We start from the raw sequence: 26110 nt of genomic DNA on the forward strand, positions 1-26110 counted from the left end.
CTGCCATATTGGCAGATGGGTTAACAGTGGCCTTATTGTTTTTCTGTCTGGGATTACCTGACAAGAATGTTTCCCTTTTTTCCACCCTCTTAGGGTTTGTGCCAGATATGGAGACAGTTTCTACCCCTGAAACATACACATTTTTTGGAGAGCAAGTTAGTACAGCGCTAGTACTCCCATTAATCAGTTGTTCTACATCAAGTCAATCCACACCTTCTAGACCGGAGAGGGGGGCAAACCGGTTCGCAAGGTGAGGATAGAACATTGGATAGAGCGGGGTATCGAAATGAAATCTCCCTCTGGGCCTGTCCCTTCTTGAGTGTTGGAACGGAGTGTGGGATCTATTAGCATGTAAAGCTGGATAAAAGTAATGCAAAAGTAAGGTTTGTACGTCCCCAACTCTACCAAATCTTGGTTCCCTGCCGATGTATTCGGCAACCCAGGGCTCTCTAAAACTAACCACCACACAATCCCCCTCAAGGTCTTTCTTACCATAACCTATCCAGTCCACCCTCCTAACGTTAAGTATTTCAGGATTTAAATTGGGAGGGAGTGGCCGGTTTTTATTAAGCCAAAATGTGACCTTATTATAAAGATCCTTGTGTGTTTCCCTCTTGCCGTGTACAAGTGGAGCCACGCCAGTTAAAACGATTGTATAGGGCACTGACTCCGGTGGAAGGTTCACACACTGTTTCTTTGGGATGGGTTTGGCAATGGGCTGATGAGTGGTGTTTTGGCCCCTGGATGGTGTTGGATTATTCTGAACCTGCTGGTTTTTGGTGGGCTTAGGCCTTGCAGGATTCTCTGTAGGGGCTATTTTTATTTGAGCGGGTCCTGTTTTTAGCGGGGCCTTTGATTTAGAAGCTCCTACTTGTGTGTTGTTACCCCCTACTTTATTATTTGTCACAATCATGGGCTTCGGATTGGACGGGACAGGAGGGGACAAACCAGCTTTTGCTAGGCTGGAGAGAATTCTATCAGAAGTCGCTATACTATCCTTCACCAGCAGATCTAAGGTGTCCATTTTTGTGTTTAACAACCTTGTCCTTTCAAAGAGAGGTAAAAGAAGAGATTTGAATAGCAACTCAATTTTAGCCAAAAATATTTCTTCTGTGATGCTAATCATAGTCATAGTCTCACCCCCCCCTTGTTGAGTAGAAGCGTTAATGTTAGGTGGCTGTGGGGGCGAAGCTGAAGCATTTACCACTCCCTCTGTTTGTTCCACCAAATCTGGTGAGGCAACCCTCTTGCGTTTCCCAGGATTCTGAGTCGGTGTCTGCTCTAATAGAGAGGGAGAGTCCATTAGATCATTACTAATGTTAAGTTTTGGTGAGTCTGAGAGACCAGAATTGTCCCCGGACTGATCTAAACAAAAAGTCCCACTATTGGGTAGATTCTCATGTGCAGTATTAAAAACATTTTCCTGGTTAGTGTTCGTAATCTCCCCGATATGAATCTCAGGAACAGGTGCCAACATTACATCTACATTGCTATCCGCATTCAACGTAGAAAGTGGGACAGGAGAGACAGCCTCACTTATTTTACCAAGTGAAGAGCGCTTGCCAGTTATGATATCAAGCGAGAGGCGTTTTTCAACTAAGGCGATCTCCTTCTCTAATATTGCAGTTGAACGTTTAAAAAATTGATCAATTGTACCAGTAAAGGTACCGTTAGAGGTGGAGACCTGAACCTGCCTCTCCTTGCCAGATCTTAGGGTCATTTTTGTTAATCTTTTTGGGGTATAGCACGCAAAAATATGACCAACCTAAATAGGTGGCAGAGCCACTCAAGACACAAAGTTAATCTGTCCAAATAAGGGGACTTTAACAACACTGTTTACACAAAATATAACCATATAAATATAACCAAGGTACAATTAAGAATATTTAAAAAAGTCAGGAAGGAAAATGTTAGTAATGGGGCCCAGCCCAGCCTCCTTCGGCACCGGACGGCCACAGACGGTCCCGCCCTTGTCCCGGGCTTCTCCCGGCGCCCTCCCGCGCGCTCCCGCGCCGCGGGAGTGTTAGTTCCTATATGTAGGTATCCAAGTAGCTATCAAGAGTGAGGGCGGGGCCGGCAGGGAGAGCAGCCCAGCTGGAGAGGGGCTCGCGGGGACTCCTGGTCCTCGGAGTCCACCGCTGTGCTCGCAGCCCTGCCGGTTGCTGCAAAGTATGCCCCTTCACAAGAGCAAAGGGAAGAAAAGGGCTGCAGCCGCGATGCGGGACCCGCGCAGCGGGTCCGGCGAGTGGTGGTGGCGTGCAGCAGAGACACTGGCTTCCTCGGTTCCTCCCTCGGGTGAGGTGTCCGTCGGTCAGGGTCGGCAATGAAATCCGCCGAGTCCAGGTGAGGCAGCAGTTTAAATTGGTCAAGAGTGAGGGCGGGGCCGGCAGGGAGAGCAGCCCAGCTGGAGAGGGGCTCGCGGGGACTCCTGGTCCTCGGAGTCCGCCGCTGTGCTCGCAGCCCTGCCGGTTGCTGCAAAGTATGCCCCTTCACAAGAGCAAAGGGAAGAAAAGGGCTGCAGCCGCGATGCGGGACCCGCGCAGCGGGTCCGGCGAGGGGTGGCGGCGTGCAGCAGAGACACTGGCTTCCTCGGTTCCTCCCTCGGGTGAGGTGTCCGTCGGTCAGGGTCGGCAGTGAAATCCCTGGCATGAAGTATTAGAAGGGACAGTAGGTGACACTAGGACCTCATTCAGTCTTTTGCAGTCTGGAGAATATTTATACCTGGCGCCCACTAGTAGGAGTTTCTTGAGGCTTCCACCGCCTTGACGTGTCAAGCATCCCCTTCCTCCTTGCCCTGGGTCCAGCTTGTGTGGTGTCACAAAAGACCGGTGATAACTCCTTTGTGAGAGTGCTCATGCAGAGCCTTTGTGATGTGCAACTGTGATAAGTGACAGCTGCTCCCCCTCGTTAAGGCAAAGAGGCTTATCCTGCCAACACCTCGCTTCCAAATGAGCAGAGGAATACCGAAGCACTCAGCGAAGTCCAATGGCCATGCCTTGTGGCCTGTAAAGAAGTACTGCATGATCAGAGATGTTTGTTGTGATTTATTGTTTCCACAATTATTCACCTTTCTTGCGTTGGAGACGTAAAATCCATTACAGACAGGCAGCCGTCACGTGTTTCGTCATAGAGACTTTTTCAAGGCTGCAAGAGGATATAGAAAGTATCTTACACAATTGTTACAATGACATAGGGATTAAAAATGCAGCTGTTAAGTCACCACCACCAGATAGAACAAGAAGAACACTGTTGTGATCCTGAAGGATACCCTTTGAAGAGCCAAGTCCATATGGGTGAACCACAATATAAATGCTCATCGTGAAATTGTTTCCTTCATTATTTCATGGGTCGGGACAAGTCAAACAAGGAAAGTTAGTGTAGTATTTGACTAGCAGACTCAGTAGAGTTAACTTCAAGTTTATTGTGGAGAAGCTACACAGCAGACCAGAGAGCGCAGGCAGGTACATCCAACTCCAACGCCTCTCTCCAAATTAACCTTCAAACTATCGCCCGGCAACAAGTGCAACCAGGCAACACTCTAACATTCTATGGAATGAAGCATGGAAAGGATAGTAGAACTAAGCACAAATGCAAATGTAAATACAGAGAATAGAACAGTTACACATAAATGAGAATTGCAATCAAAGACACAGATGAGTTGTATTTCTCCTGCAAAAAGCTGTTGAAAAGGAAATTCATTTTTTACTTATACATGACATCATTGAACGCTCCATTGGTCCGACACATTAGCTTTCTCCCATTGTAACTGTGCCCTAAAAGAGACATTGAAGGACCTGTACACATAAGTGTTGACATGTGTCAGGCCTACAAGGCACCTGAGCGAGAGAAACCTCACAGTCCGCACATTGCTGATATAATTACTCAATTGAATGGCGCAGAGTTCTTCTCTCGACTCAACCTCAATAAAGGATCTTACCAATTGGAACTTGAAGAAAAATCCAGATACGTTGCAACCTTTTCTACGCATATTGGTTTGTTTTGCTACAAGCGATTGAGTTTTGGTTTATCCTCTGCTGCAGAACTTTTCCAAGTCGTCATTTGACTTATCATATAGCCTGTAGTAAATGCATTTAACTATAGTGATATATTGGTATAAAGTGAGCTGCACAGAAAGAGCATTACAAAACTCTCATGCAAGTATGTAGTTTGCTGAATGATGCAGCCTCAACTCTGAATGCCGACAAATGTGAATTCCACAAGAAAAGCTTTAAATTCTTCATCCATGTCTTTTGTGATGGAGGTATGAAACTTGATCCAGCTAGAGTACAAGCATTGTCTACTGCAAATCCCCCACAAGGCATTTCTATCTTACGATTAATTCTTGGAACGGTCAATTACTGTTCTAGATACGTACAAGACTTTGCTATGGTCATTGCACCCGAACTATCCAAAAAGTATGTGTCTTTTCATTGGTCACATGAGTGTGAGAAGAATTAATGAATGAATGCATTTAAGTTTATGTAGCGCAAAGCTACCCTGAGGCCTCCTAGCGCTTATGGGCCGAGCGCAGAGGAACAGCAATGTTAGAGCGATGCCTTGAAGAGATGGGTTTTCAGGAACTTGCAGAAGGCCAACAGTGCGTCCAAAAAATCAAGCAAACCATTGAGAGCGCCATTGAAACGCCCGACTTTGATCCCAAACTCCGTACAGAGGTTGTAGTTGATGCTAGCCCTGTCGGGTTAGGCGCAATCCTTGCACAGCACAAGGGACCGCCAAATGCCTGGAGACATATCGTGGTACATGCCAATAAGAACCAGTCACAAACTGAACGTGCTTACTCGCACCCTGAGAAAGAAGGCTTGGCACTGGTTTGGCATTGTGAATAATTTCCATGTGTTTGTGTATGGAAAGCCCTTCACATTAGTGGCTGATCACCAAGCACTGTTGATGGTATTTGGCAATCCCAGAGCAAAAATTCCTCCTAGAATTGAGCACTGGGGTTTGAGGTCACAAGAATTACAACTAAACGATTCTTCATCGTCCAGGGAAAGATCAGAAAATGGCTGATTATGCCCTGGTACCCCATGTAAGACAGTGGAGGATCACATCCAATTTATTGTGAAATCGAGTACACCAACTGCCATGTCTTAAGTTTAGAGCGAATTGCCACTGCCACGAGCCAAGGTAGTGGCATGTCAAGATTAAAAGTTGTGGAACCAGTATTCTAAACCTCTCACTAATGACAGCGAGTATATGGAGTTCAGAAATGTAAGAGATGAACTTTCAGTAACGCAGGAAGGCCTCATTCTGCAAGGTACACAGATTGTTATTCACCAAAGTCTCTGACAACAAGTAGTTGAATTTGCCCAAGAAGGAGATCGAGGAATGGTTGCCACTAAGAGAGCTCTCCGTGATCGAGTCTGGTTTCCGTATCTTGACGAAAGGGACAACTTTGCAGAAGGAATGAGGGCCATCTCTAATTGGATGGCTGTCAACCGCCTCCAATGCAACGTTGGAAAAACGGAGCTAATGCTTTTTGGGAAAGCATCCTTACTGTGGTCCCCCGACTGGTGGCCCCTTGACTTGGGACCAGTACCCACCCCTAAACTCACAGTAAAAAATCTAGGGGTGAAACTGGATCGGGACCTTACCATGAAGGAACACGTGAATGCAGTTGCTGGGTCTTGCTTTCACACCATCGGCCTATTAAGAAGAGTCTTCCCCTACCTTTCTGACAACTACAGAAAGACCCTAGTGCAGACCATGGTGATCAGTAAAATTGATTACTGTAATGGACTCCTTATCCAAGCAAATGAAAGTGCCATAAATCGCCTCCAAGTAGTCCAAAACACTGCAGCAAGACTCGTTCTGAATGCCCCCCCCAGAACTCCCTCTAAACCCCTGCTGCGTGAACTGCACTGGCTGCCAATAAGACAACGCACCAAATTCAAAATCTGCTGCCTTGTCCACAAGTGCTTGTTCGGGAAAGGTCCTGACTACCTGGTCCAAAAGCTACCGGTATATAAACCTGACAGAGCCTTGCGGTCAAGCAATCAACTGCTACTCAAAACCCCTCTTGTTAAAAAAACCAGACAAGGGGGCAGAGCATTCTCTCTGGTAGGGCCCAAGCTCTGGAACAACCTCCCAGCGGACCTCAGACAAACCAACAATCACTTCTCTTTCAGGAAGAAATTAAAAACTGTATTATTCCAGGAAGACTAAATACTCCTTCCATCAGTGTTCTTCCACTTTCTCTGTTCTATAGCTACTACTCCATCTTGCGAGCAAAGCGCGGAGATACCTCGTAAGGGGTCGATTCTTGCGCTATACAAGAACATAAAATAAATAAATAAATAAAAAAGAATTGAAGACTTGTCCCATATGCAACTGTCTTTCATCTCCAGTTAGTCAGCAACCTTTGATTATGTCAGAATTGCCACAACATGCTTGGGAGAGAATTGCTATTGATTTTTTATGGCCCGCTGGATAATGGACATTATCTTCTAGTTATTGTTGACCAATACTCCCATTTTGCATTGGTAGAAGAACTTTCATCCGCTACACATGAGCAGTGTTGGACTTGGCCCTTCTGGCAAGTTCACCCCTAAACTTTTTGCTTTTAAATGTGACCTGATGTTAGTTGTTTTTGGCTTCTGCACACTTTAACATTGCGTCCCAATGTAAAGTGCGTGTGCAATCTTGAGTGCGTGTGGTGAGATTTGCCTGCCCTCCCATAGGAATGCATGGGGGATATGTGTGTCTATGGTAGTTCCTGATGTGAGAGGAGTGCAGGGGCGATTTTGGTATGTACGAACTCGTGAGATTAAATGCTGTGCAATGGTGTGCACAGATTTATTGTGTCTAGTGGAGAAGTGCCACTTCTAGAAGTTGGCATGTCTGTGTGCAGTGAATGTGAATTGACTGTCTGTCTTGTGATTGACAGGAGCTGGCTGGTGTGCTTGGCTCCAGGAGCCAGGATGGGTCTGACCGGTGGTGAATAGGGAGATCTGCATGTAGATGGGAGGGAGGAGTTGCACCTGGGACCTGAATAGGGCTATGCCTGCCCTCCACCATGCTGGCTCCGCCCCCTGTGGTGCGTCTGATGTCCCTAGCCTGTCCTGTGAATAGGGAGAGGGCTGAGCAATACAAAGTGCTCCAGAACCAGTTGTAACTGGTTCTCCCCTTGCCCTACAGCTTTAGACAAAGGGAAGTAGTGTATAAAAAGGGGCTGTGGCCCCATGTAAAATGTTCTCTCTGCTGTTCCTAACTGGAGGGGGGCCTGCTGCTGCTGGGTGCCAGGAGGTACCGCCACTGGGGACTGCCTCCCTGCTGGAGAGTCCTGTGAGCTGGCCCTTGGACCCAGCCTTTGCCCCCCTTTCAAGCTGAAAGACTTTCCTGGGACTTTGTTCTACAGCACCTGTGAGCGCTTTACTTTCTACAGAAGGAGAAGTGCTGTATTCATTTCTGGGCAGAGCGCTGGACTTATACCCTGGCTGAGGGCCTGCCACGCGAAGCTGTACCGTATGACATTCCCCTGCATATTTGCCATTTATTTTATCCCTAGCGGGTGCCCATCCCGCTAGAAACTTTGCAGAGAATTTAAAACCCCTAGCGGGTGCCCACCCTGCCAGGGATGTTGTGCATAGAGAAAGCGGGCGCCTACCCGCAATTACTGATATCTTCCAAGCGGGTGCCCACCCCGCATCGCTGCCTGGAAATCCCCATCGCTGCCCAGGGCTGCGGCGGCCAACAGGAAGTCAGGCGGGACTGCTCGGGACTGCCTGCTTGAGGGCGGGGCCTGAAAGGACTCCCGAAAGCCTGCCTACATTGAGCGGGGCTCCCATGAGCTGAGGAGAGCTCCACGGTGCTGACCCAGGGGAAACAAGGACGATACGTCGCTCCGGGGAGCCTGGGTCAAGGCGGAAGCCTACCCCGCCTTTGTGTGAGCCCCCGCCCGCAGTGAAGAGAGTTTCTACCACAGCCCGGTGAGTGGAGGCGCTCACGGTGGCTCAGTGGTGCTGGAAGGAGTAGAGGAGTCCCAAGAGGAGGGACCCAACCAGAGCTTTGAGGGTCCCCAGGGAAGGACTTTCCCCGCGCCGGAGGCCAAGGAGCAGCCAGAGGAGTCCAGCTAAATCCCGGTGAGGGAGGGCTGGGAAGGGACCATGGCTGCACTTTACTACTGTCCCCAGGAGGGGGGCGTCTCCCAATTGCAGAGCCAGGGCGCTCCAACTGGTGGGGGCATATTGGTGGAAGAGTTCCCCGAGCGTGGCCCACCCGCATAGTTGTGCCATTTTTTGACTGGAGGCTGACAGCGGCGCCGCAGATGCGGGCCGCTACAACACGGGGCAAATCTGGCTATTCCTAGAGCCTGAACGTGGCTCTATCAGGGGGCAAGTTATCAGAGAAGCCCCAGAGTGAGGGCCCAGAGGCACGGTAGTAGCAGTGCTGGTTGGTTGGCCTAATTCCCCCAGCTGCCCCGTGTGACAGAGGGCAGCTGCAACATGGTGCAGTTCTTCTACAGGGGACACAGTGAATGCCCGTGCCCCTCTTGGTGATTCTACAGTTGCCCAGGAAGGAGTGGGCAGCTGCTACGTTTAGGCTTGTTCTCTTGCGTTGTTGCTTTTGGTTGCGTGTGCAGCCAGCCCTGACTTTTGGGTCAAAGAGCGTTTGAGCCCCATGGAAGGCCAGTTGGCCTGGGGTCAGTATCCTCTGGGAATCTTGCGCAAGGTGGTTGCCTACTGTGTTCATGATGATAATTGCCTAATGTGATTTATGTGTAATGTATTTATGCATCCTACGTTATACCTCTAACTGTGTTTTCATGACTAGGAGGTTGTTATGCCTGGTATACTTTATGCTAGTCAGTTTATGTTTCCCTGCGTGATCTATGCCTAGGATGATTAGTATTGCGTAGTGTGTTCCTACCTGTCACCAGTGGTTACTGGTGGTGTTCTACAATTGTTATTTTATGCTACAGTTATTCTATGTGCTACATCTACTATTTCTACTAAGTGCTGATTCTGACAGTGGCCCGTGGCCCTGTCATGTGTAAATAATCCCCTGTAAATACTGCCCAGTGCCAGTTGGCACAGTGTATATGTGTGATTATGATCTAATGTGTTTTTGGTAATACAAAGTCTATTTTTATATATAACCTTGTTTGGAGTTCCTTTTTGTGGTGTGCCTAGTATGTTGCTGCTGTGTGTGTGTGTGTGTTGCGCAAACGCTTTACACACTGCCTCTGGGATAAGCCTGACTGCTTATGCCAAGCTACCAAGGGGGTGAGCAGGGGTTATCTTGGTGTGTAACTCCCTTGCCCTGACTAGAATAGTGGTCTCTGCCTGGCTTTGGCGCAAGCCTTAGCCAACCAGAGATCCTATTTCTAACAAGCAGGGTTATTCAAAAACTAGATGGCATCTTTGTGACATGACTTGTACCTGCAATCTTAAAATCTGACTACGACCAACCTTTTAATAGTTAATAGTCGAGAATTAAAAAAAGTTCTAAATCACCTCAATATAAAGAATCAAAAAAAGCACTCCCCTTTGCCCCCAGGCCAATGGTCTGGTATAACGCCTCATGAGTACTCTAAAGAAAGCTGTTCAGCATTCTACATTGGGGAAGCTCGACATCGAAGGTGTTTTGAACACTATTCTTTGAGGTTACTGTTTGACCCCCTCACTCGACCACAGAGGAAACCCCTGCAACTATCATGTTTGGAAGAGTCATGACAACCAAGCTTTCCCAATGGGAGGGGAAGGGTGTGACAGGGGATATATCTGCATTCATCTGCATGCTGTTAGTCTTCTTGGGCTGGGAGAGAGGTGATTCACACTTACATTTGAATAGGTTGTGTCCTGCCCTCACTCAAAGGGCTGATTTACTCCCTAATGATCGTCTGGAGCCAGGAATAGGCTGCAAGGGACTGTGCCACACTTCTGAGGGTTCATTTGAAGTCACCTGTTCATCAAATACATTTTTGAGTATATGTACTGGAGCTCTGATCCCATGTTTTTAGACGCTGCTTGGGACTTGTAGCCAGATACTGTTGGATGCTGTGCTGCCAGGAGCAACCACCCATTTCGACTAACTGCCTTGTGTTGACCTGCTGCAGCTGGGCTGCAGGAGGGACTGCCAATTTGCAACCTAACTGTATGTGCTGTCTGCAGCCTGCCACCTCCTTTTGTTCCCCGAAGTGCTCTCCAAGGGTTGTTTGTTTGCTCCCGTTTTCCTGAGATCTCAGGGCCATCAAAGACCTTGTGGCCTCTTTTCTCTGAAACCACTGCTGGGTGAGCCCATTTTAGAAGGTCTAGCATGTCCCCAGTGCTCTTGCTCCCTTCTGCACCAAGGTAAAACTTTGTGCATTACAGGACCGTGCAGCATGGGCCTACAGTGCAGCGCCCTGACCAGGGGAGTGCCTTTGTGCATCAAGGAAGTGCTCCATCTTTTACAAACTAGCATGTGGTGAGCGTTTTTCTCCAGCGAGAACAGCGTTGTTTCGCTTGGAGGCGTTATCAGAGAAACAAACACGTCCTTGAGCCAGCGTGCTCACGGCAGCTGAATTGGATTGTGAACCTCCCCCCCCCCCGGAGTCTGGAAAGATATCTCCACCGTCAGATGCCACTAACAACAAACTAGTGTGGCCCCTCTGGCCTTGAGACCCGAGGAACAGCCCCCTGAAGACTTGTACTGCTCTGAGGTGGTACAGTGCAGCGTCTAAGGCTGCAGAGCTACAGGAGCTGCACAAAGCCTTCAAGGCAGGCGTTTCGACAACACGTTGTTATGCAACATGTGGCGGGCCAGCATTTTGAGGCTCATTCCAGCCAGCCTCGCCCTCTGGTTTTAACGTGTATACTGCACAAAACTCTCAACGTCGGGTCCCACTCCCGAGACATGACAACATTGTTAGCAAGTTACAGATGCCCTGAGGACAGTGACCCTGCACCCACAAAGGTACTGTGAGGCGGGTTGGGTCCAGAAGAGTGGTAAAGCCGCCCTACTCTCCTTCACGGGTGGCTTGGTTTCCCTTGGACAAAGAGACGCGATTCAAGCGGCCCCGGCGGGCTCCAAATTCGCAAGAGCGCGAGGGGCATTTCTTGTTCAGCATTGTCTCTGCTCTGGAGATGACCGCAAGAATGGTGCAGGGCTGTTCATAGAGGAGAACTGCTGGAAGACTCAAGGTCAATTACTGTTTAGCGTTTAGTAGGTGCTCCTGTGCCGTACGTTTGGTTTCTAAATGCAATCGCGTCAACCACGTTCACTACAGTTACCATATGAAGTGTAATAGGAGCGCAGGTGCGATGTGACCTATGTTTTCATAGTAATTTGTGTTTTTCTCTGTCAAACCTGCATTATTTGCACGAAAGGTGTGATTTAAGTCATTTTGGTCTTGTTTGATTTACAATATAGAATTTATTTTTACATAATCCTGCGTGGATTCCCTTTTGTGGTTTACTCACTGTGTTGCTGCTCTAGTGTGTTGCACAAATGCTCTGCACATTGCATCTTTAAACTAGCCTGACTGCTCTGCGCCAAACTATCAGTGTGTATCTGGCTTACCCTGACTACAGTGGTGGATTCTGCCTGGCTTAGGTGCTTACCCTTGCCAACCAGAAAGCCTGTGTCGAACAGTGGTCCTTGTGAATCACTTGATTTCCCAGCATGCTCCTGCTGCAGGACTCGGTCAACGCACTTTATGTAGGAGGACTAGCCACCATTTGTGCCTCAAAGGGAAGTGTGACTCTTTTTCCTAGAACATACATTTTTTTTCCCTTAATTGTAACTGTTCACTTCTCCATATTATACCAATGCAGCTTTTTCAAGAAATATTTTCTTCATGTAATTTTCAATGTTTTTTATATTTTGCAGAACAACAATCACATCTAGAAAGTATGTATGGGAAAGAAAGCCATAAAGGTTCCGGAGGCAAGATGAATTTTAATCAAAATATCTACTTAAAGAAACGGCGCAGAATTCACATGAGGGAGAGACGCTTTGCTTGTAATGTGTGTGACAAAGGAGTTATCAATGAGACACTTCTTGTGAGGCACAAAAAAGGACACACCAGCCTCAGGCCATATCCCTGCGAAAAGTGTAAAAAGTGTTTCACTCAAAAGGGAAATTTTTTACAGCATCAAAGAACACACACTGGAGAGAGGCCTTATCACTGCACAGTGTGTTCCAAGCACTTTGCTCATAAGATCAGCCTTGTACGGCATCAAAGTGTACACACAGGAGAAAAGCCTTATCACTGCACCATGTGTGAGAAGAGCTTCAGTCAAAAGGCAAATCTACTAAAGCACCAACTAATACACACCGGAGAGAGACTTTATCACTGCACTGTGTGTTCTAAGCGCTTTTCTCATAAGTCAACCCTTGTACGGCATCAAAGAACCCACACAGGAGAGAGGCCTCATCATTGCACTGTGTGTTCCAAAACCTTTTCTCAGAAGACAAATCTTGTACTGCATCAAAGAACACACACAGGAGAGAAGCTTTATCACTGCACTGTGTGTTCCAAGCGCTTTGCTGATAAGTCGACCCTTGTACGGCATCAAATTGTACACACAGGAGAGAGGCCTCATCACTGTACTGTGTGTGCCAAGGGCTTTGCTTATAAGGGAGGCCTTGTACGGCATCAAAGCGTACACACCGGAGAGCGGCCTTATTACTGCACAGTGTGTTCCAAGTGCTTTGCTGATAAGGGATCCCTTGTACGGCATCAAAGCGTACACACATGAGAGAAGCCTTTTCACTGCACTGTGTGCGAGAAGAGCTTAAATCAAAAGTCAAGTCTCGTAACACCAAATACACTGGAGAGAAACCTTATCACTGCAAAGTGTCTTCCAAGCTCTTTTCTCAGAAAGAAGGGCCATGTATGGCATCAAAGTGCACACACAGGAAAGAGCCTTATCACTGCACAGTATGTGGGAAGAGCTTTAATGGTAAGGCACATATGCAACGGCACCAAATAATACACACTAAATTGAACCCTATCACTGCACAGTTTATGCCAGGAACTTCACTCAAAATGAACGTTTCTACAACACCAATAAATACAAACTAGATCCATTTTCATTGTAACAATCTTATGTCCTGGTTACCCCAAAGTAAGTTTTACTGGAATGTTTTAACTTAGCGAGGCCTTATAGTCATACATTCCTAATGGCCAGTGTTTCCTGTAGGAAGCGTGCATTTAGTGTAATAACCCTGAGTGCGCAAACTCCATTGCGAAGCGCATACACTTCAAACATCACTGAGGCACCATTTGCAGCTCTTGCTTTTAAAAAGCGAGCAGCGTGGAAAAAAAGATCTCTTGCGTGAAGGAGCACAGAGAGCAGATCTTGGGCGTAGCAACATACCACCGTGGAAGAGGGGAGAACTTTGCAGTGTGCCTCTTAAACTGCAGTGTATCGGATTGCCGAGGGTCACAAGTTGTGCAGCATGTTTCTTCTTCGCATGCTGTTTGCTGCACTAGTTTCTGAGAGAGGTTGCTGGGCTTTACAGGCTGAAGTGGCTGTCCGGGTATGATCCGTGCCTTGCGGATTAATTTATTTTAAAAGTCCATGCACTAATTAGCATTGTTCGGGATTTAAGGGCATGATGTACGGCATACTGATGTTTAAGTCCCAGCTAAAAGTGTTCAAAAGGCAGGCACTCAGTGCATAATGGTATGCCTGTGTTAAACTTATTTAGAGAAGTCATTTCTGACCCTGCCGCAAGCATGCCAAGTCATATGTGCCCCCAGTGAGGCAGCATCATTAAGATGAGTCATTTTCCCGGCCTACACCTGGGCTCTGTAATTGCAGCTCTGGTCACCTGTGAACCGTGATTACGAGCACCGTACAAGAATGTAAGGAGATATGATCGGTAACCAATCACATCCTTGTGTTATTTCTTTATAAATGTCCAGAGCGTTTCTCACTGCGAGTTGATTCTATTGTACCAACCGAATATAGGATTCATTTACCACCTCACTCATGCCATTACATGAGGGCACAGCCGCAACGCTATCACACCGTCTTACAAAACACACACTGAACTACTACTTACACGTCACAACAACTTTTAGCTCACAGCTAGGGCTCTCAGCACAGACCCCTATTCACAGATGCCAAAGTCCCTACTCGCCTCTCGGATTGGACTTGCTTCCATCTTCAGCCCAGATGCTGCTCGCTCTTTGTGGTGCATGATCACCGTTGGAGCTGCAGAAAGAAACATGGGCTCTTTTCTCTTCCCATCATACCTTTTATCACATATGTTTAAGAGTTAGTAGTTGAACTGTGGTTATTGCAGATGTATGTAGACCTCTTTTCCTCAATAAATGCTGCTGTATCTTGCATTACAATGGGTTCGAGTCCGCATTCTGTGCATTTAAGATACCCTCCTTTAGGGCTTTATTTTTTTGTCACTCTGTAAGCTCTGCAGCGCTCAGGCTTCGGTAGTGAAGAGTGCTGCCGCAACCAACTGCAAAGCAGCTAACCCACTGAGCAGCCCCTTATCTATGAGTGCCGCCAGGTATAACTTGATTTACCTCTTGTAAGGAGTAAGTACTGTGTCCAGACTGATTTTTTTAATTTCTTTTTTCATCCCAGTTCTTTTTTGCTTATCTCATTCGAAGAATGCAAACTACAACAAGACTTAGGGCAGGATGTACTAGCATCAGGAATACCGATTTCCCATTTGCAATTCTCTATGAGTCGCAATTTGGAAATCGGAATTCCTAATGTATGAAAGCAACTCTTTTGAGTTTCATTAGCGATTGCTAGCGAGATTGAAATAGACCTACCTCATGCATTTTAGTGTGGTAAGTTGCAATTTGAGACCCATTAGGAATCACAACCATCACAGAGATGGCAACCTGCTGAGGTCAGCAGACCACAATGTCTATGATTGTTTTTTAATAAAGCAGTCTGTTAATTATTTTTTAATGTAGCCTGTTTTCCTTAAAGGATAATGGAATGCATTTAAAAAGAAAAAGAATAAGCTTTTTATTTTATTTATTTATTATTTTTTTTTAAATTTTTGAAAACCTTTATTGTGCATAAGGAGAAATAACATATACGGGCCTACAACCATCCGGCCGGCCACGAAGAATCATTTAGCACAGCAGCATACGATACGGCGACACAGTACTGCAGCAGTATATCAAACATTGGAAGGAAAAAAGGCTGAAGGATATTGCAGCACCATGTCACAGGATAATTGCAGGTTAAATTTTAAATTTTTTGTATGCGACTATCGAAAACAGGTCGTAGTGTTCCGTACAATGAATAAAATTAAGAACAAAGACCATGCAGGTGGGACATGACGGTAACAACTATACCAAGCAAGTCAGTAAATGATAAACAAGTCCCCGCCAGGCAGGATGGTTACGCAATAGATACGCTACAGAGAAGTAACTATGACCCAGTCACAGCACCACTGCCACCCTACACCCAGCACTACCAACATGGATAAAAAGATAAAACCACAGGAAAGAACAAAACAGGTCCCATAGAAATAATAAAAATGAAATATAACCCCCCACCCTACACACATGCAGAGGCTATGGCCTACCCCCCCCCTAGCAGCGTGTCTGTCGCCCTATAAACCCGAAATTCAGGAAGAAAGAAAAGTCGGAAGAAAGAAGAAAGCACAGCAGGAAGCGCAGAAGAAAGAAAAAAGGAGACAAAAGGAAAAAGAAAAAAGGAAAATAAAAGTTCACTCTTGGATACAGGGAGGGGGAAAAGGACAAGCTAATCCACCACCCCCCAAAGAAAAAGGTGGGGGGAGGAGCCCACTTAACATCAGAGCTCCCGGGACCCCAGCCATCCAGTACACCCTACACTGAGACCGCCTAATCTGAAAGCACCAGCGTTACATTAAATCGCTACAATAGGAGGGATGGAAGAAACATTACACGTTATGCGCGCTCAACACTTACAGGAGCAATTCCCAACCCCATTCCGCCCATACCGGGAATCCTAGCATCTAAATCGCGAGTGACCAATACACCACGGCACCCGCCCAATCCTCGCCCCAGCCAGGGAAAAACCAAGATGGCCACTCCAGGAGACTCTGAGACAAGAGAGTGAAAGTGGACGATATCCTGCACAGGCTACCCCCCGTCCCACTAATCGTTGTTGGCGAGGCAGACACCCCTAAAAATCAAACCGAGCCGACTGCTCATTCGATATCAGGATTGGCAACCGGGGCTCCGACCGTGTCACAAACAGGATTGCAATAAAGGAAAGGAGGCGCTAAGAGCGGGGGCCCAACGATATCAAATAAATCCCAGCCAGCTGAAAAATCACTTGCATCCCGCGCACGGTCCACACCCTTTCCCCACCCAGCATTCGGAGCCCGACCCACATTAGGCAAGAGATTAGCGCAGCAAACACACAATCTAGCCTTGACCCGATTTCGGACATCCTATGATACACAGCCCTCCATGCATGTCGTCCCCCTCAGCAACAAAGAAACAAGATGGGAGCAGAAAGGAAGGGGGAGGTGCACTGATGCAAAATGGAAGACACCACCTACTCAACAATGATTCTGTCACGATACATATAGCCCCAAAGTTGCTCGAAAAAAACAAGTACAGTAGGGGGTACAATAGGGGGGAAGGCGAGAGTTCCAATAGGAAAGTTTGCAGGGGGACAAGAAGTAGAATAGGCAGCAGTCCCGCCTCCGGCATGAGCTGCGATTCCAACGAAACAGTAGCCGAGTGTGGGAACAATGTATCCCCGGCACAGTCGACATGCAACAGTCTACAAACACCAGGCATGGCGGGGCGAATCATAGTCTCTCTTGAAATCCTCGGCAAGACGATAGCATTGACAGGAGTCTTCAAGGTAGCGACCTGTCCGTGCTGGGAGCAATCTCTCCGAAACTGTGTCAGGTCCAGGGCGATGTCGTCGAACTTGTTGCAAAGTTCTTGGGCGTCTCGTCGCAGTGTCGCCCTTAGGTCTCGGAGGGCAAGCAGGACATCTCTGCAGGTCGGGGCAGGCATTATGTCCCCTTCGCGCCCCTCGTTGGAAAGTACAGGCAAGTCAATCCCCGGAGCGACCGTGGCAGCACCGACAAGGGGCAATGGCGGACGGTCTCCTTTGTCCCGCGGGTCAACAGGGACTTCCATTGCGCCCACCAGCCAGGCACCGAAACAAGGGGGGGGGCGAGGTGCAAGCCAGCAATTGTTCCATCCGCCACCACCGCGAGTTGCTACGCAGCGGCGGCCGCGAGGTGCCCTCTGTGACTGAACCAGGCGGTGTGGGTGAACAGCAGGCAGCAATGCGCGGGCGAGTCCCACAATGGATCCGAGTCTTCCTCTCCGGATTCGTAACAATGGAGCAGGAGCGCCGCGCGACGTTTAGCACTGCACGGCGCCCGGGACACTGACTTCACCGTTCCAGGGGGAGCAGCCCCCACCAGGATGCGGGCGCTCCTCAGGCGGGCAGCACGTCTTCACTCCATCGTGGTCCGGCGGTAAGCGGCGAGGACCGCCGGGGCAATGGCGTCGGGACCGGCACCGGGCTATCTCAGCCCTCCGGACGAGCCGAGAGTCCGGACAAGCATGGGCGAGGTCAGCATGCCGTCTTCTTCTAAGCAGCCGATGAGGCAGGCAGGATAACAGGCAGGATCATTCGACGGGGCACAAGGACTGGCGGAGCCGGGAGCTCACACGTCCGCTCCGGTCGCCATCTTGGCTCCTCCCCTTATTTTATTTTTTTAAGAGTAGACAGTGGGGTCCGTGGGACAGCCGCCTGCTCTCAAAAATATTTGTTTTCCATTCTTCAAAGGACCCCTACCTATTTGCAAATGGGTTACCACCTCCTTCAAGGAGTCAGTAAAACTTGACCTTAATTCTGCCGCAAAACTTTCATACAGCCCATTCAGATTCAGTAGTTGGAAGAAATGCCGTAAACACGCCCCTTTTAAATACTAAATCGCAAACACTAATTGCAAGTATGTAGCCTGTTACTGAATCACAATTTGTATTTGGTACATTTGTAAAAGCATTTTTGCGGTTGGACGTTTCCGTCTGCAAAAATGCTTTGTACAAGTGGCCCCTAATGATTTACTCCCCCAGCAGCAGAACTAGCCAATAGGGCACTACACTAATGGTGCAGCGCCAGCTTTGCACGTGTGCAGCAAAAGCGGTGGCATGAGCACTGGCACAGGGTTTTTTTTTAAAACAAATTAATCACTGCAAGCATTCATTTATTTGTGCTCCTCATGATTGAAGATGTCTCTTTCAGCCTTAGGCTTGGAGATAATATTTTGTTTGAAGTCCATGTTCGTGTTTTCCCAGCGGACGGCAGATGCTCCTGCTGTTCTTGGTCCATTCATCACACACTCCTGCTGGTGCTTGGTGACTCTTCATGCTTCTGTGCGCTTTACCATTGGTGCAGCAGGTGCAGTGGCACGGGGCACGGGTCTGTGAGGGGCCAGTTGAACCTTGTAAATTACTGTATATTAGCAGCCCAACAACAGTCAAATAGGTGATTTTCTTTGCTTGCACCTGAGCTCATGGCATCCTGGTCTTTCCACAAATATGCATAAACCGGAGCTGGACGTTCCTGCTAGCACTGATGGAGGGCTGTATGCTTTAGAAGGAGAGTCGATCTCTCAGGATCATGCTCAGATAAAATGATCATTATTACGAGTCACTGCACTGCCGACGCCTGAGCAGCAGGAACCCTTCGTCTACCTCTTCTTGGTTCATGCAGGACTTCATTCTGCCTAAAATAAGTTTCCCGTATGTTTCATTTAACAACACAGTTTGCTTCCTAAATGCAACAGCAAAGTTAGATTTTAGAGGGATGAACAGCACATAGGATTATACCTGCAAGCGTTTTGGAAATACAAAACAGACACACACACGCATCAACCCTTTTAATAATATCCACACCTTATGTCCATAATACCCCACTCCACATGTTGTATAGCATTCCCCATCTTAGGGAGGGGACGGCTTCACAAAAGAAGGGTCGAGGACGTGTTGCATCTTAAAAGGCTTGAAGCCTGTGCTCTGCATGCTGCAGATGTCCGCAGTGGATGCCATAACCATCTGCGCTACTTTACATGCTTACTAAGACACAAGAACAACGGTGTGTGTGTGTCAGTTGTAACTGAGGATCAACAAACGTTTTGATTTAGAGGATCGCCTAAACCTTTTTGTTTAGTAGCTACAAGCACTTTCTTTCTCTAGCACTTTGCACTTTGCATTTCATGTTCACTGTGCTGCGGCTCACCATTACCAGTCCAACGAATACAAAATGCAATTGAGAACTGGTTGCAGGTTGCAGGTTGCAAGCTCCACTTATCCTCCACCGTTCCACAAGTAGGTAATTTGGATCTTCCATTTATTTAAGGTAATTCCTGAAATATCAGAAATAACTGTATAGTCCAGAAAAATCTTTCACACTCTCAGGGGATTCCTTTCTTTTCTTGTCCAACTCCTCTCTGCTGTTTTTTTATTTTAATTCTTTTTTCATTAACATTTTAAAGATCACACATGCACATTTGACCACCTCGTAGTCGCACTGCACAACATAGTTCTTGTATGATACAGAAAGTAGTACAAAGCATTCAGTGGTAAGTGGCGCTCTTCATTATACCTTTCTGCTGCTGACAGTCATTCGATAGACCTCTCCCCACACATCTGCCCCAGAGGACCTGTCGTCCGTACATTCTTCAACTGCATACATTCGTTCGTCCTTTGCAGGGGTCTGGTGTTACCGCAGCCCCATTCCAAAGCCCACCGCGCTGCAGCCTGCAATCCTCTTTTAGTATTCTGTGTCCAGCATCGCCCCTCTGTGTGCCCTTCCTCCTCTGCATTTTTGCCTTTGTCCACTAAGTATGCCTTATAAAGGGCCCAGTAGTCCCTAGGGTGGTTCTGCACAGACTGAAGCTCATTAGAAGTGTCCAACTACTCATTACAGTATGCCATGTCCGAGTGCCGATCCCCCAATTTTGGAGCAGGGCCCCTTGCCCAGCGCCTCGCCACTCTGCGCTTAGCTAATAGTAGTCCAATAGCTACTAGCTTCCTGACTGATTTTCCTAGGTCCTTATCGTATCCCAATAAAGCTAGCATTGGTTCTATCTGTATAGTGAGGCTGTTCTAGCCGTCAATGCCTGGAAAACTCAATCAATCAATCAAAGCATTTATGTAGCGCGCTACTCACCCGGAGGGTCTCAAGGCGCTTGGGTGGTCCTCTACTGCTCGAAAAGCCAGGTCTTGAGTTGCTTCCTGAAGGAGAGGTGGTCTGGTGTCAGGCGGAGGTGGATGGGGAGGGAGTTCCACGTCTTGGCAGCCAGGTAGGAGAAGGATCTTCCTCCACTTGTGGCTCTTCGGATGCGCGGAACGGCGGCTAGGGCGTGGGTGGTCGATCGTAGCTGGCGGGTGGGAGTGTAGAAGGTCAGGCGGTCGTTTAGGTATCTGGGGCCTTGGTTGTGGAGGGCTTGGTGTGCGTGGGTGAGGAGTCGGAATGTGATTCTTTTGCTGACAGGGAGCCAGTGCAGGTCTCTCAGGTGTCCGGAGATGTGGCTGTGTCGGGGGATGTCCATGATGAGTCGTGCTGAGGCGTTCTAGATGCGCTGGAGTCTTTTCTGGAGTTTGGCTGTGGTCCCGGCATAAAGGGTGTTCCCATAGTCCAGTCGGCTGGTGACGAGGGCCTGGGTGACCGTCTTACTGGTTTCGGTGGGGATCCACTGGAAGATCTTCCGTAGCATGCGTAGGATGTTGAAGCATGACGAGGAGACGGCGTTGACTTGTCTGGTCATCGAGAGGGAGGAGTCCAGGATGAAGCCCAGGTTTTGTGCGTGGTCCGTTGGTTTGGGTGCGTTGCCGAGGGCAGGGGGCCACCAGGAGTCATCCCAGGTGGAGGGTGATGATCCCTTATCTGAGTTCAGTTTCAGGAGGCTGTTCGTCATCCACTCGGCTACGTCTTTCACCCCTTCGTGTAGGTTGGCTCTGGCGGTGGCTGGGTCGTTGGTGAGGGAGAGAATCAGCTGGGTGTCTTCGGCGTAGGGGATGATGTTGAGGTTGTGTTGGCGTGCGATGGCCGCGAGGGGGCTCATGTAGATGTTGAACCGCGTGGGGCTGAGTGAAGATCCTTGAGGTACGCCGCAGATGACTTCGGTGGCCTCTGATCTGAACGGGGGGAGGCGGACTCTCTGGGTTCCTTCTCCTGGATTCCGATGTTGTGCAGACGTTGTACTAGGGTGCGGTGGCAGACCGTGTCGAACGCCGCGGAGAGGTCCAGGAGGATGAGAGCCGCTGTTTCCCCGTTGTCGAGCAGGGCTCGGATGTCGTCGTTGGCTGCGATGAGGGCGGTCTCAGTGCTGTGGTTGGCCCGGAAGCCGGACTGTGAGTGGTCGAGAGATCCATTTGTCTCAAGGAAGGCGGCCAGCTGTCTGTTGACTGTCTTCTCGATGACTTTGGCAGGAAACGGCAGGAGCGAGATGGGGCGGTAGTTCTTGAGGTCGGTGGGGTCCGCTGATGGTTTCTTCAGTATGGCGCTGAGTTCGGCGTGCTTCCAGCTCTCTGGGAAAGGTGGCGGTGTTGAAGGAGGCGTTGGTGATGTCCCGGAGATGGGGTGCGATGATGGAGTCGGCCTTGTTGAAGACGTGGTGAGGGCAGGGGTCAGTAGGTGTTCCGGAGTGGATGGCGTTCATCGTACGGATGATGTCTTCGGTGTTGATCGGTGTCCAGGCGTGGAGGGTGGTGGTGGGGGGCGTTGGTGCGTTCGTGGGGTGCGTCGGCTGTGTGAGAAAACTCCCTCCCAGAATTGAAGTATCGCTGGACAGTACCAAGCAGCATGTATAAACCCTTCTTCCTGCTCACTGCATTGCAGGCAGTGTGCAGATTCCCGTCGGCCATATCGGTACAATCTTTCCAGCGTATAATACACACGGTTTATGTACTTAAAGTGTATCAACTGGTGTCCCCATTTACAGATCCCTCCTTAGTTCTAGCGCAGCAGGACTGCCATACCTTATTTTCTATGGGCCTACCCAAGTCTCTCGGCTAGTCCGATCTTGCTTTAGTCACACGCTCGCGACTGCAGAAGGCTCCAGCTGGGAACTGCGAGGCCCAGAAGGCAGTGGGCACACCGGAGGACAGCTTGCCCCTCCCCCTAGCCTAGGTGTATATTATTGTTGGCAAATCTAATAGCAAAGGGAGCAGCTATACCCGAATCGTGGAATGGTGCGGAAATTATACCAGTTTTTAAGAAGGGGGATAAGTCACTCCCCGGTAATTACCGCCCAATCAGTCTGATTGATACCATGCAAAAGATCTTGAACAAAGTGCAGGAATGGGAGCGCGAGCAGAATATTTTATCCCACCTTCAAGCAGGATTTAGAGCCTATATTAGCACAGTCGACCAAATATTGCATTTTGCAATGCTTCATTGGAAGACTGTGCAATTAGGTGGGGGTAGTTTATATGCTGCCTTTATTGATCTAAGGGCAGCCTTTGATCTTGTTCCACGCTCGATCCTGTTGTCTGTTCTACATGATATGGGTATGCCTCGTGCCCTTCTTTCGCTAATTATGAGACTCCATGAGCATAATTATGCGCAGTAAAGATGGGGTTCTCCTGGAAGCGTTACCAGTCAGTTTCCAGTAGAAAGAGGGGTGCAACAAGGCTGTGTGCTAGCACCAACCCTGTTTTCTCTATACATTAATGATGTGCCAAACTACTGATTGAAGCTAATGTTGATGCCTCAACTCTAGCAGGTGCGAAAGTACCCATTTTAATGTTTGCTGACGATTGTCTAATTATTGCTAAGACCCCGAGTGGATTGCAAAAAGCTCTAGGTATTTTTGAAAATGTTTGCACCAACCGAGGTCTAGAAGTAAATGTTTTAAAATCCAAATTTATGTCTTTTAATCAACATAAATCATATAAGGGCAATATATTCATGAATGAATTACCCCTTGAGCAAGTCAAGGCTTTTAACTTTTTGGGTGTTAGTATTCAACATGATTTGCGATGGAACCAACAGGTTGAGTTGGCAACGCTCAAGCATCGCCAACTGGCTGGAGCCTTGAGCTTAGAGCATGCTAAGTCATTAAGAAAACCAGTTGCCCCTGCTCTATGTGTTTACGACGCAAAGGTGATTAGCTCAGCCCTTTACAGCGTAGAGATCTGGGGCTTTGAGAATTTAGGTAAAATGATGTATCTGAAAATAGGTTCCTATACAATCTTATTAATCGACCCCCGAGTACCCCTGTGCATCCTGGTTTATGATTTAGGAATGAGACCAATTGAACTTATTGCTAACCTGCGACCAATATTGTACTGGAGGCGCCTATGGTCAACCCCTTAACTAAGAATATTTGCTGCAGGACTCATGGATATAATTAAGAGTGACGCCTTTCACAAAATCAAGTGGTTATCGGGCGTTGGTGGGATCCTGGCAGAGTTAGGAATGCAAGAGCTGTGGGAGGATCCACTCAACGCTAGGTTTCCACCGAAGAAGGTCTTAAAGGGTATGTACTGGGAGTTAGTGGCTTCAAAAGCTTTTAGGACTACTGCTCCACTCTCGCTCATAGGGATCTTCCTGGATTTCAAAGATAAGAATATTTTAGAAACATTCTGGGATGACATAACCAAACCACTGGATAGAAAGCTCTATTTCCAGCTTAGAATTGGTAGTTTACCAATCGGAGCATTCACATCTAGGTGTCAAATGGTGGAAAGGCATCTTGTCCCTGTTGTCCGGCCCCCTTGGAGTCAATCGGCCACATGGTGTTTGGGTGCCCTGCGTATTCTGCCCCACGCAGGGCATGGCTGCGCCCAATGTGTAAACTATTGGGTACCAGGAGTGGTATGGCAGCTACTAGAATTATTTGCACAAGTACTAACCCTCCTGTATATGTAGCAGTGGCAAAGTTCCTAGGGTGGTCTTGGACTATTAGGAGTAAAATGTTGAAGGGGTCATTTGGCCATATTGTGCTTCTGTGGTATTTTGTGGTATATTGTATATTTTAGCTATTATGAACTTTATGCCGAATTTTAAGATGAATTGCACTTTAGATATTATGTATTTTAAGGTTTTTAACATTTGACATACATTCTATGTATCTTATGCTTTTATGACACTTGTCGAATAAAGCTTGCTTGAATGAATGCTTTAGTCACACTGGGTCTCCGCCTGCTTGTGCGTAAGCATAGAGCCCTCTTACTAACTTGTCTGGGGCTTCTTCTGTTTCAGGGCAGAACGTGCCGGCATGTCTAGTGGCTCTTGCAAGTCTTGTCCTAATAGTTCTCTCAATTTATGGCAGTGATATCGAGTCAGGGCTGATGGCGGGTGCCTTGCTCAGGGATATTCCTCCAATTCCAAAACTTTCCTTTGTGAAAAATATCTCCCATCTCTGTTACCCCTTGCATTTGCAGGACAGTTCTCATATTTGTTACTGGTACTAACGAAAGCCAAGTGCACCGCTCCAGTTTAACATGTGGGAATACAAGAGTGTGCCCCTTGTTTATCTCACAAGCTCCACCGTGCATGTGATGTAGTGTTCAGTAGATCAAAGACTCCAATTTGGCGGTTTGGAGCCTTGAAAGTTTCTGTGGGAGTGTGTGGGGGTGTGCTGCGTCGATCTCCAACCATGGATTAGGCAGATCGTGTGGGCCATGAATCCAGTAGTAGGCGAAGGAGCTTTGCACCACTTTATAGTACAATTCTAGGTCTGGCGCTTTAAGACCCCCCATGTCATAAGGTAGAGTGAGGACCTCCCACTGAACCTTTGGCTGCTTTCCCGCCCATGCTCATTTTGTCAGAAAACTGCATAATGTCGCAAAAATAGCTTTAGGCAGGAGAATAGGTATGTTCAGAAACAGAAATCTAGGGAGGACTACCATTTTCATAAGACCTATGGGCCCAATGAGAGAGAGTGGTAGTTCGACCCAGTGGTTCACATCTTCTAACATTTGTATTGCCTTACCGTAGTTCTCAGGTATGAATATTGCTGGATCTGTATGAATCTGTATTCCCAAATATCGTTCTGCTTCTGTCGTCTATCGTAAGGGGGATTCCAATACTGGTGGCGACGTGGATGGGGTAAGTGGAAAAATGATGGACTTATCCCAGTTAACCTTTAGCCCTGAAAGACCCCCAAATCGTACCACTTCTCTTAGCATAGGCGTACGATTCTTGCCTGGTTCCCAAACATACAGTCTTTCTTTTTTAAGGGACTATTTTTAATGGGAAGAGACTTCCTCTGCATAGTACTCGATATCAAGATTTTAGTACTTTCAAGCTAGGAGATTGGATTGGCTCTCTTCTTGGTTTGCGCAAGCGACCGAAACTCAATTATCCTATTAATTGTTTTGTTAATTTGCTTCTGATTCTGGCTATTCCAAAATATTCGGGCTGGCTTTTGTTTGATTAATACCTCTCCCCTACCATGCTTTGGACAGATTGTGTTGATAAACCAAAAAATGTATTGAAAAAGTCATAACTGCTGATAATATAGTCTAGATAGCCCTGATGGACCCTTCCGCATATATGAACCTGGCACATCTCTCGTTCTTCCCTTTAAAATTATTCTGTTGATTTCATTGATTCGTTCCAATATGATTTTCCTTCCTTTATTAGTTTTGATATGGTCTGGTAAAACTGCCACTGGGATAGAGCAGGACGGAATTCCAAAATGCATGCAGTAAAGAATTAGATATTTTTGCATTAAATTCACCTGTTAGGAGTATCTGTGCATTCTCTTTTGAACCTAGGGTAATATTTATTTGGAGAATATGTTTAAGAGTATTGTATCGTGTTCAAACCCAGGAGGAACAAAAATGTTAAACAGAAATATTGACTTAGTACGAGCATTTGTATCTAAGTGCTTTAGGTTAAGTCATTGTACATTAGGGCTAGTTACGGGAATTATTTCTTGGTCCCAGCTTAATTCTTCTGATAACAGGATAGCAAGGCCTCCCTTTGCATGTCCTCGTCTGAAGACGAAGTCGTTTTTTTCTGGTCAAAATTATCGACTAACCAAGTTTCCTGTAGGCATACTATTGAAGGTTGGATACCTAGCAACCAAGATATTTTATCAAATTTTAAACTGGTTATGTTCCACGAGACGATAGTGGAGCTGTTGCTAAAAAGGAAGCTTGGGGGGGGCGTGGCTTGGCCGAGCAGCGGAATGGCCG

General features: G+C 47.6%; 1 protein-coding gene across 1 annotated transcript in view; it reads left to right on the forward strand.

Moving 5' to 3' along the window:
• LOC144767248 (uncharacterized) overlaps nucleotides 1–26110 on the forward strand; it is a 382106-nt gene that overhangs the window by 66139 nt on the left and 289857 nt on the right. Inside the window, 1 exon segment of the mRNA XM_078650776.1 lies at nucleotides 11830–12753. Within this exon segment, the coding sequence (XP_078506902.1) occupies nucleotides 11830–12753 (924 nt within the window).

Source organism: Lissotriton helveticus, chromosome 1_1, assembly GCF_964261635.1.
Source record: "Lissotriton helveticus chromosome 1_1, aLisHel1.1, whole genome shotgun sequence".
NCBI lineage: Eukaryota > Metazoa > Chordata > Amphibia > Caudata > Salamandridae > Lissotriton > Lissotriton helveticus.